The sequence below is a fragment of the Osmia lignaria genome, chromosome 9, assembly GCF_051020975.1.
Source record: "Osmia lignaria lignaria isolate PbOS001 chromosome 9, iyOsmLign1, whole genome shotgun sequence".
NCBI classification, from domain to species: Eukaryota; Metazoa; Arthropoda; class Insecta; order Hymenoptera; family Megachilidae; genus Osmia; species Osmia lignaria.
Genome location: NC_135040.1, coordinates 6,424,222 through 6,438,934, shown reverse-complemented (window position 1 = coordinate 6,438,934; position 14,713 = coordinate 6,424,222). Strand labels below are relative to the sequence as shown.

Sequence of the window (14,713 nt, the reverse complement as noted above, 5' to 3'; positions counted from 1 at the left end):
GTTGATGCCCACGGATCTGGGTATATTTCTTCTTGCACGTATTACGTTTCGTCGTCCATAACGACACGAAGTTCAGCAAGGTGGAAGAAAGGAGACGAGATGAACATCTTCTTAATTTCGAATTGTCACAGTTCCCTTAAATCGGAGAAAAGGCGGAATTCGGTCGACCGAGTTTCTATGCACGAAACTCCGTCGACCGGAAAGTGTAAAGATAGAATCTTTGTTATACCGAAGTTTAATTATTTCGTTGCACCCCATTTCCTTTGTCCCGTGCTTTGTGCGCACAAATAGAATGCATATTTCTTATAAAATTATATACTACATCAATTAAAAATTGTAAGCGTTAAGTGTGTTTGTTTCCAATGTATTTTTAATCCTATTATACAAAATAAAGCGAAATAAAGCGCTTAACCCTCGGACGGCGGACCATGGAGAGAATCCCAATTCTAATTTAATTTTCTATTTCATATTATTTTCATTTTATAAATTTCATACATTTCCAATATTAATTAAGGATAATTAATATACGAATTAAGTATATGTTTCGTAAATTTCGGTCACGATTTGACTCAGGCTCCGCTGTTCAAGGGTTAAATTCACGTTTGCTGGATTTTGTTCATACTGGCTAAATGTACCAATTACAGAGCTTGTCCCTGTTATAAAACCTTTATATGTATTTAAATGACCCTGTCGGGAAGGAAGAAATAGATATTGATTTTAAGAACATGGTACTGTTTTGCAAAAGTGACTTAAAGTCACCGTAATTGGGACACGCGCACCCTAGGTGTCTGTTAGACGAGGAAAAGTAAATATGACGAAAGATGAGATGAATTTCATCGGTGTCTGCGGATTCTTCCCGCTGGTTTCGCGATCAGGAGGTGTGGGACGCAGAATCGTTTCCTCCTCAACCGATCAATAAACCATCCTCATCCCCTTTTGCGGAACGCAAACGCAAAGTCCACGGCGTCGGATAGTGCACTGTGTGCAACGGGGTCATACGTGTACACGTGCACCAGTGCGTGAACTTGTGTAGAACCTTAGGCGGCACGACGCTCTGTCGCTCGGGAAGGAAGAAGGAAATTAACGGCCAAGTCCCCTACGATGACCTTAATTCTTATGCGAAACGCCAGATTCCGAGGATGTTTCGACGAATCGTCACTTTGCAGAAAACGTACATCTGTTATCCTCCCATTTATGTATAATACTTGCATTTATCCTTTTACCGTTGAACAATGATGGTCGGATGATGTTTATTTATTGCGATGCACTGGACTGAGCAATTCTTCGCTCTTTCATATTGAATATATTGATTTTAATTGAAATTATTTGATATTATTAAAATTATTGAAAAGTTATTGAAATTATTTGGAAATTATTCCATTTTTTCAGATATAGTGTAAAATAGAATTTTTTTTCCTCTCTCTAGAAGTGTGATTTTTTTAAATTTCAGAAGTTGTAGGTAATTTCATTTCGAACAACCCTCAACTTGAATTTTTCAAATCGGATAAGTGGAATCTAGGTTATAATTAAAAATTCTACTACTATTGATTCTACAACTGGCAAATAAAGTTTTGCATCCATTATTTCATTCATTTTCATACCAAAACAATTAAATCTATGAAAATAACAAATTTCAGATTTTTTGTATTAAATTACAAAAATTATTAAGGTACTTTTGCGTGAATGTATATTAATTCCTATTAACGCTAATTGCTACATTGGAATTATCACCTTTTATGGATGCCATGTAACTTCGAACAATGCTTTGATAGCTTATCGATATCCGACTAGTGTATTATATTGATCTTTACAATTGACATAGAGGACTCACTTTTCATCGAATAAATTTGTCATAGGATTCCCTCTTATTTAGAGCGGTAAATAAAATACTCATCTTCAAAGGGTACACATGGTTAGGCAGTGTCAATTCGCGTGACATCCCTTTATCCAACTTGTTTACCCTACTCGGGGTCGATAAAATTAATGTGTCGGGTAACGTTTGTATGGTGTCCGTACGTGAAATTTTGTTGCAATTCCGCGAACATTGACGTGAATCAGATTTAACGTTATCGGATCGAGGGATGAAAGGAATTTCAGGGGAATAGTAGGGAAAGGAGTCAGTCGGTAGTGACGCCGTATAGATATATACATATATTATACTAATTCGACTTGTGAACACCATGCAACATTTTGTGATGGGAGCTAATGGTGCTGATGGTGGAAATCTTTCACCGAGGAAGGAAACATAAAACATCTCAAATTTATCGATCTCGTAGTTCAAAGATTTTTAAGCGAAGAAGCAATATTTTCTCATGATTCCTTTCTTAAAATATTCTTCATACAATTATACAGGGGCGTACAGAGCCCGATTTTGCAATTTGGCTTTCAAAACCTTATTTACCTTATTTTTTGTAAAAGAAATTTTTTTACAATTTTTCCTAAAAATCCTCTGCACGTCGATGGGTATACTTCTCCTAAGTATAAATATTATAATCGTTAGACGTTTCTGTAAGAATTAGGTCCGAAAACCTTGAATTACTTTTCTGTGTTTCGCTTCTACTCCTCTGGAAATACTAGCGTTACACCTGTTGACCTTTAACTATGAACGAGTTACTTTCCCGAAATGTTACGAACTACTAAGATATGTATTAATACAATATCAGTGTGTCCTCAAATCCCTGATGAAGTTAGCTGTAATGTTGGTGGGATGTTAGAACATAACTTCGCAAGAACATGGCTTATGCGTGGAAACCTTCAATATCGTCATAGTAACCGAAGTCGTAACCGATTCGTATCAAATTATTCATTATTTTAGGCTTTCATGTTTAATTCATGCTCAGCAGGTATAAGGACGAGAGGCCACAACTGAGTTATCCTCCTATGCTGACTTTCAAAATAATTTTATCCCCGTCTAATCTGTCTCTCATCTTCCATTTATCTCATCCTCCTCAGGGATTTTTTGTCAATATGGCTCTCATCTTCTCTTACGTCCTTCTCTCTTTCTTTTTATGCATACATTCAATGCGTACAGGCATGTCCCTTACTCCACCCCATATACTGTACATCCTCTATCATTCTTATCTCACCACTTTTCCACCTTCATATTTCATTATCCATCCTATATCTTGCTATCCTTTGCCTCCTCTTCTCTGCCCATCTGCAGAACGGGTACAGTGCCCGCTTGATAATTCTCTACTATCGGGGGTCTAGAGGAGGGTCTTTCTAATAAGCGCGAAATTATCGAGCGTCAATAGTATTAATCGGCTATCTAGGTGAAACAATGAAGTACATACACGCGTGTAGGCACAAGACGCTTCTAGCAGGGAATTACGTGGGAGGAAATTAACGAGCAGTTGCATGGAACACCCTGTATAGAGTTTTTATAATGGAAATAAAATTCCATAATCAATAGATTTAATATAATCAATAGATTTTTCATCTAAGTCTGGCGCGCAACAGGCGACTGTTCTAATGCAACCTCATAATTTTTTTACTTGCAAACGCGGCACGATGCCAAATCCTCGCCCATAGCTAATTAATAATTTCTTGGCAAGCCAGGTGCGCTCACGTGATAACAGGTCAATGCATGTGTACACTTATTGAAATTAAACCGAACAAAAACGATGAAAACAATTTTATTACTTGGAAAAATATAAAACTAGTAACTTGAAACGGAAATTTAAATTATAAAAATGAATACCTATTTGTTTAAAATTTATTGTTTTTTACAAAGTTGCATTAAATATCTTCTTTTCAATAAATTTTTATACAAATTTCATTTTCAGCAATTCTTTTCTCAATGCATTATGTTATGCTAATTTAATTGAAATTTACATAATTTTCTCGTTATTATGCTATTGTCATTTATTCTGGATCCGTCATAAATCTTCATTTTCATTTTTTTGTAAAAACAGTTATACAACTGAATTTCTTTTTCGTAGAGGATACAATTTCAGAGTTTCTGTCATTTTTTAAAAATAATTTTTTAATATCATCTTCAATTTTTTTTTCATGTGTGACTACAGGGCGTTGAAATAAATTCAACGATTTTAAAAAGTATATTTTGTTTTTCTTATCCAAAACAAAATTTCTTAAATATCCTTTGATAATCTGTCCAATAACAAGAAATTTTTCTTATTTGTCGTTCAATGATAACAAGACATTGTTCAGCTGACTTACAAAGCGTTCGGACGTATTATGATTAACGAGGCATATTCACACAATCCTTCCAGTAAACTGTTAAACGATTAGCTGACAAGAACAGAAGGGTAAACACGATCGGAGGGAAGAGAGAAACTTTCGAGCTATTGTCACGTGTGTCCGACAAGAACAGAAACTCAGGGGAGACAAAGGCAGCTGAAAACTGTTGCTTCCACTTCGCAAAAGATCGCCAAAGAAGCGATAAACTTGTAAAGCCACTCGAAAAGACCCACGGGTTTATTCTTGAATCATTATTAGAGTTGTCATTGAACGTTGCTAATTAATCTACTGCTGGCTGATCTTCCATCTTCATCTTCATTGTTATGGACAATGATAATTTCTCATTTGTTTATACTATCGTTAATTATTTCTTTTTGTATGATTCATGGATTGCATTAATGATGAAATTTTCGTCACGTTTATTATTATTATTCTTTTTAATTATGAATTTCTGTTGCCCCAGTGAAAATTGTAGGAATAGTATCACAATCAAATTTTACATTTTAAAATCTACACAAATTCTGAACAATAAAATTAATTCGATATTCGCAGAATATGTATTTGAATTGAATATTCATTTTTAACAAACTTTAAGCTTCAAAAATACATCCTGTTATTTAAAAAGACCAAGGTGAACTTGACTTTTTATAGAAAAGAGGCATTTTTTGGCAATTTTGAATTCTGCAATTTGTAGTTGAATCATTTTTATCAAATATTAACCTTCACATTGGCATAGAATAAGTATCTTTTTTATAATGTCTTTATGTCATCCATTTAACGTTTTACAACCTAATGTTTCGTTAGAGTAACAGCAAGGTTACCGTGTGAAACGCGAATAGCTCATAAAAAGAAGTCAAAACTATACAGAACTATACGACGCGACGTTCGTTTTTAACATACGACACCAGACGTACCACATGTATCAACTTGCTTACTTTACCGTGAAAGTTTGTTGTTTATCAATAAAATCTGATACCACTTTTTGTTCAACACAACGCATCGTGTAAACTAGCAAGCATACGTTTCAGATTTGTCGCATGAATTTTCTTCGTTCGGTGGACAATATTCTTTTGACATTATGTAAACCTCGATCGCGGCTTATTTTTCGCTATTTCCAGTTTGGCAGTCTGCCAGTTCTTTTTGTTTGCCATTGTGCTCCTCGAAAGACAGACACGCCATATCACCGTTCCAATTTACATTAGCATTCTTGAATGCGCCGTTTATGTATTTATTGCCGTTACTAACTCTGACTGAATGCGAGAAAATAAATGTAGGTTAGGTTAGTTTAACTCTGGTAAATCCGTGATAGTTTTAACATTTGTTTATCGGCTGCCAATGTTCACGTCAAAGTGAGTTAAGAATCTAATGATAGTTCAGGTATTATACAAACAAATAATAGATTGAGGGAATTGTATTAAACACATTTTATACTCTATCAACTCGTAAATATAATCATAAGTACTTTGTTTAGTATAATTACTATTGTTGATAAGTTATTGTTTTGTGTTATATTTATATCACGTATTGCCTTGTAAGGGGCGAAAGGCGCGGGCCCCTGTAGGCCCGCAACCATGATAACACCTCCGCGGCCGCCAGATGGCAAACCCATAGAACCGCGTTCTCGCAACTCGCGAGGTTACCCGCGGGTATATAAATAGCGCTCCGCAGCCCTAAATGGGCCAGGTCAGTCCTTGCAATGCGAGTCATTTAACCAGCACAATTACTGAACTGTTCTAATTTTTGATATCGGTCGATTCAAGCCCCCAATTCTTTGTGCATGATTGCTTGCCTATCCCCGGAACAGATAATTAGACCTTATTGAACGCGTTCATCGAATCCCTGATCTGATGTCATACCTCATTTCCATTTTTAGAGCCTCAAATGTGTAGAGAATTTATATCGAACGACTACTGTACGTGTATGCGTTCATTTTGTTCCAGGTTTACAATGTCACTCCCCTGCTGTTATTGTCACGTGTGAATAGTTACGTTCATTGATACAACGTCACATCGCTCGTCCACCGAATCTCACGGTGTCTCCGGAGCGAAATCTCGTCAACAAGTTGCTCGTTTGCACCAGGTCTAATTGCAAGCATTGTAAGCCTTAATTGGTGAAGTGATTTTTGGTTTATTTTGTAAGTTTTTTAAAAAAGTAAAACGGTAAGTTATACTAGAATAATCATAGTATTTCTAAGGGTTTCGAAGAAAAAGGAGAAAACGTAAAACGACCAAAATTTTAAAAGCGATTTTAACCTGTTTAGACCAAAATTGCGTTTTCATTAGGAGAACATCGCCTACATATTTATAATGTTTCATAATTTTTTAAATTTGCGAATTCGGGATTATTCCCTATGAGATATTGAAATGTAAGAAAACGAAGGACGCCCCGTGATCAGGCAACCGCCTCGCACCGACGCGACGTCAAGGCTCATCATAGGGGCGCGTCGTCGATGCTCTGTGCCACAGAAAATTTCTAAATTTTTTTGCGCCAAAACGAGCACGTTTAAAGATGTAAGAAAATTATACTAATAAATGAGATTAATTTTAACATTTTTTGCTTGGTATAATTAATGACTTGCAATTAAACTACTGTTAACTTCAAAATTATTAAAATTTGAAAAAATCGAGAAGGTTGCAACACTTTAACACCTTTCTTACAACATAACAAGTAGTTAAGAATATTATACTACTACACATTTTTTTTTGTCTTTTTATAACCGCGTTGTAAACAAATTCGAAAAAATGAAAATGATATGAAATAAAATAAAATTGAAATTGTGGCTATCTCCATGGTCCACCGTCCGAAGGTTGGAAAGTTCATGTAGCTATTACTACTTAAATATGTAAAACAAAATTTTAATTTTTTTAATATAATTCCTTTAACATACGCGTAATGTTCAGAATTAGAGAAGAATTTACCAATACTCATAATAAAAGTCATGACAGATAAAAAAATACACTAAAATTCATAGATCGTAATAGTTAAGTAGTACTGAAGGAAAGGTTAAAAGGGAGACCAACAACGTACTGCGTCGTACAGATGTATATGTGTAGTCAATTAAATGATCAACGGTAATTTTGCATAAAATGCAAATTGTTAATGTAGTTGAGTATAACAAAGTAGTAAAAAAAATTATTCAGTAGTAATCGTTCAATTATAAATTTAAAAAAATGAAGTTGAAAAGCTAGTGCCAAATTACATCATCCTTCAAAAAATCACTGTATATAACTATAAAAATATCACTATAGTATAAAACCAAAAGTACTAAGAAAAGCCGGTAATCAAGCAAGGTAGTTAAGCAGCTAGGTCGTAAATCCAGCAGCTGGCTAACCAACTGGATCTAACTAAAATAGAACAAAACGAGCTTGAACATACCTGATTGTTATCAAGCTTCAAACTTCCGTAATGAAATATCGTTGAACTGTGCTTCCGATTTTCACGCCATGGGAGCTCCTCCGCAAGATGCTTCACTCGCGATCCGTAATACGGGATGTGATCTTCATTCGACGAAGCTAATTTCCAGACAACTGATCCACTCAACCGTTACATTTTCGCGAGCTAAACGACTCTATCGACCGTTTCCGGTTCGAATGACTCGTCTGTTAAAAAAAGAAATTAATTCGTGCCGACTAAATCGAACGCAAACAGGAATACTGTTTTTTTTTTTTTTTTTTTAAATTCTTTTTCTTTCTCGGTTCGACTAGACGCGCACACTCCAGCACGAAAGCTCGTCGACGAGTAAAAGCTAACGAGTGTAGAGAAACCGAGCAAGCCAGGACGCGCCTTTCGAAAGCACCGCGCAAGCTCAGGCTGTTCGTACGAAATCCAGTCTCTGAAGTGGTGTTAAGGATCGTTTCTCTTCGGTTATACTCGGCTACGTTCGACTACCAATGGTGAATCCTACCTATAAAACAGTTATATAGTATAAAACAGTGGTGGGGGGCGGGGGTGACTTGCACTCTGTTATGTTTACATACGGCTACGGAGGAGAAACAGCATCGGGCAAAGGTGAACGTTATTAAACATGTTCGCTTTTATCGCTGATTTTGTTTATTATCTTTGTGCCTATAAACCGGCCCCTATGGCTCGGGGGGTTTAGAATACGGCCACGGTATCCCCTGCCTGTCGTAAGAGGCGACTAAAAGGGGTCACACAGACACATACATATACACATGCACGCACACGCACACACACACCGATTAAGATGAGCGGACACTAAAAGTATGGATTGAGTATAGGATCTAAAAGTATGGACAAGTATACAGAAGTAAAAGTATCGAGAGGAAAAGAGGGAGAAATTTAAACAATGCGCGAGTTTTGGGGTTGGCGGTGCTGCCAGCCCATCCCCGATGCGCGTGGACGATAGCGCTTGTTGGGCAATATGGGGACAGATAAGTCCCCAAAAGCGCCGACCCCTTTAGGGGCGAAATTAGTGAGTGAGTGAGTGCCTATAAACGAAGAACGTAATTTCAATATCACTATAATTCAATTATAGTATAATAATTGTTATAAATAAGAATGAAAACATTTGAATTCGCAGTTTGATGAACAAACTTATTTAATTTCAGAATAAAAATAGAAACTTCATAAAGCAGAAGAATTTAATATACTGCATTCAGTCATTTTGAAATTTTACATATGGTGCTCTATTCTATAATTAAACGCACATTGAAGAGGCTTCAACAAAGAAATGTTGAATTTTATTTGTAGAGAAAAAGAGGAAAGGGATAAATATACATATTTTTCACGCAAAGTATTTAGACATTTGTTGATAAAACATTCTAAGAGCGCTTTTTAGAAAAAATTGCAAAAGATTTTCTTCTATAAAAATGTAGTTTTTCTGAAGTTTCTGGCTTTGTACGGCGGTGTATAATAGTATAAAGAATATTTTTAAAAAACAATCATGAGAAAATATTGTTTCTTTGCCTTAAATTCTTAATAATAATAACTAATTTTTCAGATTTATACTTGCCTCCATTCATCACGTGTTCTTGGTATAATTTACAACCGCGACAACAGCAACCCCTGACGGGATGTGATCATACAGGTCCATACAACTTTATCTCATGATACTTATAGAGTTCGTGGTAAGTTTTTGGTCCTGTGACGTCTTCGTATCTATACATCGTATGTGCACATTGTATCTGCATTGCGAATGAATAATAGCAATAAAATCGTGGATAATTAATATTGCACTAAATGAAATAAAAATATAAAAAAAAACTACAGGCCTCAATCTAAAATTGACAGTTTGACACTTTAACAAGAATGTATTATTCTGCATAGTAGATTCAATGTAATCGTTTTTTATTCACCTATTGGTTAGTAGATTTTAAACGAAGATTCGCAAGTGATTAAAGTGCCCGTTGTTGGGCATAAAATTGCAAAAATTGCGTACATTTCGCGAGAAGATATGCCAGACAGTGGTGCTGTTTATCAACCCACAACAGTGGGTTATACGTATGATAGCGGAGGTGATGGTGCTGGAGGTAGTGGAGGTTTAAGAAATGGTTTCTGGAGGATTATATCCAGACATAAACTTAGTTCTAGAAGATGGTTTGAATGGGTATTACTATCGGTCGCTGTGTCGTTTTTTGTTGCTGGTTTAACAACAATGTTAGTCAGTTTTATATCTGATGGCACGTCACAGGAAAATAAATTTCAGGTAATTTTAAAACTGATCACTTCTTACAATATAAATAAATATTTTAGTTTTTAAAAACATATTTTCAACATGTATTTAATGAAACTAATTCATGAGATAAGGAATATGCACTTTTAATAACTGTTCCTCGAATCACAATAAAAGGAAAACTTCCTACGATATTTTACCACTGTGTCAATTGAACATTAAGTTCAGAAACTGAGAAATGCAGAAACTTTAACCCTTTAGTGTATAATCATTACATTATTAATTGATAAGTTGCATATTTCTGTATGTTATATTTATAGATGTATAAATATTTATATTTTGATAATTTATTATTAATCTTTTTTACTATGTTTAGCTATGGATTTAAGTGAAAGGCCAATAGCAGTTTTGAAACCTTTCTTTATTTTATATCTAATGTTGTTCTGTGTTTCTTGTATAACTGTAGTGGGATCTGTTTATTATAATCGCTTTGGGACTTGGAGCTTTTTTTATAACATTAAGCATAGGATAAAAAATAGTTGTTATTAAATAAACAAGAGATTATAATAACCAAATCCCACTGTTTTATAAATATTTAAATAAAATTAATTTTTATACTTTCATACCGATAGGATAAATACATTTTAGAAGATTAAAATGAGATAATTTTATTAATTTTTTAATTATACGATATATAAAACTAAGCTAACAAATGATTATAGATAAAGATGAATGAACCTTCAACAACATCTGCAACAAATATCGAAGAACAAGTTGAAGATGCTGCAAAAAGTTCCATAGCATTAGGTGCAGGTATGATGTTGATAGGACTCCTGTTGGGTTTTGTCTGGGCATGGCTCCGCTTCTTCCATCATGGCAAATCTCCAAGAAGCGGAATGGTTGGAAGCAGTGGTCAGGTAAGCAAAGTGGTTTTAGTAAACGTATATTTTGAGTTTGGTTTTATTTACTGGAAGCCATCCGTGCTCTGGTTCGTACGTTTGTTTCTTTATCTTATATACGCGTTGCTATGAGGAAAGATGTTGGGCGGTTTGAATCCATCAACTGACTTGCTGGTGGGTTCCACTTCGCAGTACGGGCCAGTACTCACGGAGCTGCCGAGTCAACTGAAGCTGAAACAAACAACTCCCCATGACGTTTCGGCAATACCACTTTCTGATCAAGAGGAGGAAACACGTACCCTAATGCAGGATTCTGTGATTCCCTCAGCTGTTTCTTCTGGTCCTAATACCATTGCTAATCAGATTCCAGGTTGAGTACAAAAGTTAAGTCTGTCATTGTGTAGTAAAAACACATGATACGGACATTCTATTAATTTTATGTGAATTAATAAGAATCACAGTTTCTGCCATTTGTCATATACCTGATTTATTTACAAACAGGATAATTAATCCTCCTTAGCTTTTTCCAGTAGCAACTTTAGTCAATATTAAGTCTGTAAATTCAATTGCATTTTTTGCCTAAGTAATTTTAAAATGTAAAAAGTTTTATTTCTGTAGATTATTGGCACAAGTTTTAACATAAGGTATCATGTAATTATATTTGTCCCGGTTTTAAATTTTACCCCTGGCTTTAACCTATGCATTCCTCCACTCCGTCCATTATAATTGGTAATATGTTAGATGAGCATTGGATCCAGATATTATAAATGGAAAATTTAAAAAAAATCTGAATTAAAATGTTTTTCTCTTTTTAATTTTCAATATTCTTTGAATGAATTATATCTTTAGTAGTAATACTAATATCAATTTTACAATTAGTATAACAATCATTTTCCTTCATGCCAGTGCATTATTGGTCAGAGAAACGGACCAGTTATGAATACTTGTATAAACAAATGGTTATTCTATCCAAATTAAATACAATGGCAACATTTATTGTGATTGACAATATCTTTAATAAAATGTTCGCTCAATTATATGTAGATGGAAAAATAAGCTTTAACGTGTAGTGGTATTAGCAAAGTAAACGATTATGTACATATATATTAAGATAACGTACATAAATTACAATACCAGGCAATTTCTTTTTTCAAATTTCATTGGAATAGGTATGATACAAAGCAGTGAAAGGAATGCACTGCACAATGTTTGTTATATTGTTTTATCACTTTTTATACTTGCATTATTTATAGTTAATGTATTTAATTACATACAGTTTAATTAGTATGTCTATTACAAATACATTTTTATATGTATTTAAACGTTTCAATGAATTTTGGACTCTGTTTTATTAACTTTTCGCATATCTATTGAGACTGGGTAATATATGTAAATATAAGATAATGTATGATCAAGGTGTTTTAACGATCGGGTATAAATCAGAAAAGATTATTAAAATATTTTTAAGTGGCAATCTTTATTTATACATAGATTTAATTTTATTTAATATTAAAATCGCATTTATTATTAAAGACCAATTTTTATCTTACATAAAAACTTAATTATTCATAAATAATATGTTATTAAACTTAAGTTTTTATTGAGTTTATTGTAACTTTTGTTAACAGAACTGAACTATTTATATTGTTTAATAAAATTTTATGAACAGAAATATTTAAAGCGAAAAGAATGAAATTTTTATCTGGATTCAATGCTATTATAGAATGACTATACATAACATTAATATTTTTTTTAATAATTTGTATGAAATCTGTACTATAATAATTAACAACTTATTCATTCATTTATGTAAGTATCCTTATTATGTAAACAAAATAAATAACTGTAAAATAATGCGTGTATGTTTTTTTAATTCCATTATTTGACATATTATGTAAAGTAATATTTTTAGAGTTTATTTAATACGAGACCAAAGAACTATTAAAATAAATGTTTGACAAACCTGTATTTTAAAAATACCGCCATAAATTAAGTATTTTTAAAATTCGATCTTAGCGCCATCTATACAGAAACAGTGGAAACTACACGACAATTTACCTCCTTTGTTTTCGAGGACTCGTGACCTATGGGGTCCCAGACACCCCATCATGAAACCAAGTCGGTATGCAGAGAGCGCCACCGATGCATCGGGGTCTCTGACACCCCGGTAAACGTAATATCAGAATGCAGAGCGTCACCGGTGCATCGGGATCCCTAATATCCCAAGATCATATCAGATCGGTGTCCAGAGGAAGTAAGAATTACAATGGAAGGATTGCTTTCAAAAAATCTTTGAAGCAATGTAAATCATCTGGTCACTAGATTTGAACAAGAAATTTGCATACCTATATTTCCCAAATACAGCAAATGTCTGAATAAAGATATGTCCATTTAGCAGAAAAAATAAAATTAAGAAACTATTCATTATAAAATATACTTATTTATATTTACAATATTTAAAGAACACAATTCAAAAATATTATTACTTTAACTTTTTTTTAAGCTTTCCATTATGTTTCCGAATTTTCTCATTACGTTTTTGTTTCCTCATACTTTCTTTCTTATTTTTTTGGCGTTCTAATTTCTGTTTTCGTTGGAATACTTTACTCTTTTTTACTTGTTTTAATGTAGCTTTCTTTATTGCTTTCTTCAAGTCTTTCTGATTCCCAATTAATTTATTTTCAATAGTTTTCTTTGAAGTTGTGCTTTTAGTTTTTTCATTTAAAGGCATTCCTTCAATCTCTTCTTCATCTTCAGAATTGTTATCACTTTCCTCTTTCTCATTTTCTTCTGTTTCAATGTTACTTTTATTTTCACCAATTAATGCATTGTCTGTCAGATCTGCAACATTTAGCTCCAAGATACTAATGGTATGCCCCTCTGTTTCATATTCATGTTGAGATAATAATTGTTGAATTTCAGGAATATCCCGACTTGATACCAAGCTTTTATACTCTTCTCGTACCTATGCAAATAAATGTATCATATCATTATTGCAAACATGAAAATCATGTACCTACTTACTCCTTGTTTAATCTTCTTTCGTTCTTCCTTCAACTGTTGTTGCAATTTTTCTGCAGCTTTTTCTTTTCGTTGTAATTTTCTTTTACGAAATCCTTTTAAAAAGTCTCTGTATTTAAAAGTATGTAATGCTCATAATGTTCATAATTTTGTTAATTCTAGCAATTAGTTATAAATACCGTCTTTTTTTCTCATCAAATACAACAGTTATCTTCCTACGTTTTTTTGGTCGATGAGGTATTCTGTTTACATTGAGTAACTTTGGTTGCATTTTTGTTTGCACCATTGTACATACATTTATGTATATCCCAAGAACTCCAGATCCAACAAGATTAAACATGCGTTTATTCTGGCAGTGACTACAGATGTAGAAGACTGGACATGCCTTTGTTTCCAAGGGGTTCCAGACACCCCCGGATCGAATTAGGTCATACCCATCACTATTCCGAACAAGTGAGTTTCACGATTTGTTCGTTTTTAGGTCTTATATTTCGCTAGATCCGGTCGTACCCATCACTATCCCGAACAAGTGAGTTTCAAGATTTGTTCGTTTTTAGGTCTTATATTTCGCTATTTGATTTGGGGTCCCTGGCACCCCGGTGGCACGATTTCGGTATGCAGCGTCACTGGTACCTCGGGGTCTCAGATACCCCGGATGCCGTAGTGTCGGTAAGTAAAGAGTGTCGTCGGTGCTTTGGGGTCCTTGACACCCCGAATGCCGAATTGTCGGTATGCAAACAGTGTCACCAGTGCTTTGGGGTTCCTGACACCCCAGATGATATCATGTCGGTGTACAGAGATAGTCCTTGGTGCTATGGGGTCCCTGGCACCCCGGATGCTATATTATTGGTATACTAAGATAGGTACCAGCGCATCGGGGTCCTTAATACCCCAATATGATATCAGGTCAGTACGCATAGGGCGTCATTGGCGCATCGGGGTCCCTAACACCCCTGGATAA

General features: G+C 34.4%; 3 protein-coding genes and 1 long non-coding RNA gene across 6 annotated transcripts in view; 2 read left to right on the top strand and 2 right to left on the bottom strand.

The window, feature by feature from the left end:
- The window catches only part of LOC143305713 (uncharacterized), a 55,957-nt gene extending 48,429 nt beyond the window's left edge, over positions 1-7,528 (top strand). Inside the window, exon 3 of the long non-coding RNA XR_013062824.1 lies at positions 6,141-7,528. This is a non-coding gene — a long non-coding RNA (uncharacterized LOC143305713). The remainder of the gene's footprint in view (positions 1-6,140) is intronic.
- Positions 1-8,093, bottom strand: part of LOC117609115 (uncharacterized) — a 34,058-nt gene extending 25,965 nt beyond the window's left edge. Inside the window, exon 1 of one of the 2 annotated variants that reach the window (XM_034335028.2) lies at positions 7,576-8,093. The gene's annotated coding sequence lies outside the window, so the exon portion shown is untranslated. The remainder of the gene's footprint in view (positions 1-7,575) is intronic. The other variant, XM_034335021.2, reaches the window with a different exon arrangement.
- Positions 8,094-9,254: 1,161 nt separating this feature from the next.
- LOC117609132 (uncharacterized) lies at positions 9,255-12,140 on the top strand. Of its 2 annotated transcripts, none has more exons than XM_034335072.2 (3): positions 9,255-9,865; positions 10,555-10,749; positions 10,924-12,140. In XM_034335072.2, exons 1-3 carry the CDS (start codon positions 9,614-9,616, stop codon positions 11,104-11,106), a joined length of 630 nt encoding a protein of 209 aa, XP_034190963.2. In that variant the 5' UTR covers positions 9,255-9,613; the 3' UTR covers positions 11,107-12,140. The 2 variants fall into 2 exon arrangements, with proteins under 2 accessions (XP_034190963.2, XP_034190953.2); XM_034335062.2 differs by having other exon boundaries at positions 9,258-9,865; positions 10,870-12,140.
- Positions 12,141-12,729: 589 nt separating this feature from the next.
- On the bottom strand, positions 12,730-14,100 carry vito (nucleolar protein viriato). The gene is made up of 4 exons (XM_034317280.2): positions 13,932-14,100; positions 13,756-13,861; positions 13,218-13,696; positions 12,730-13,049 (listed from the first exon to the last, which is right to left on the bottom strand). Exons 1-4 carry the CDS (start codon positions 14,090-14,092, stop codon positions 13,013-13,015), a joined length of 783 nt encoding a protein of 260 aa, XP_034173171.1. The 5' UTR covers positions 14,093-14,100; the 3' UTR covers positions 12,730-13,012.
- Positions 14,101-14,713: the final 613 nt, after the last annotated feature.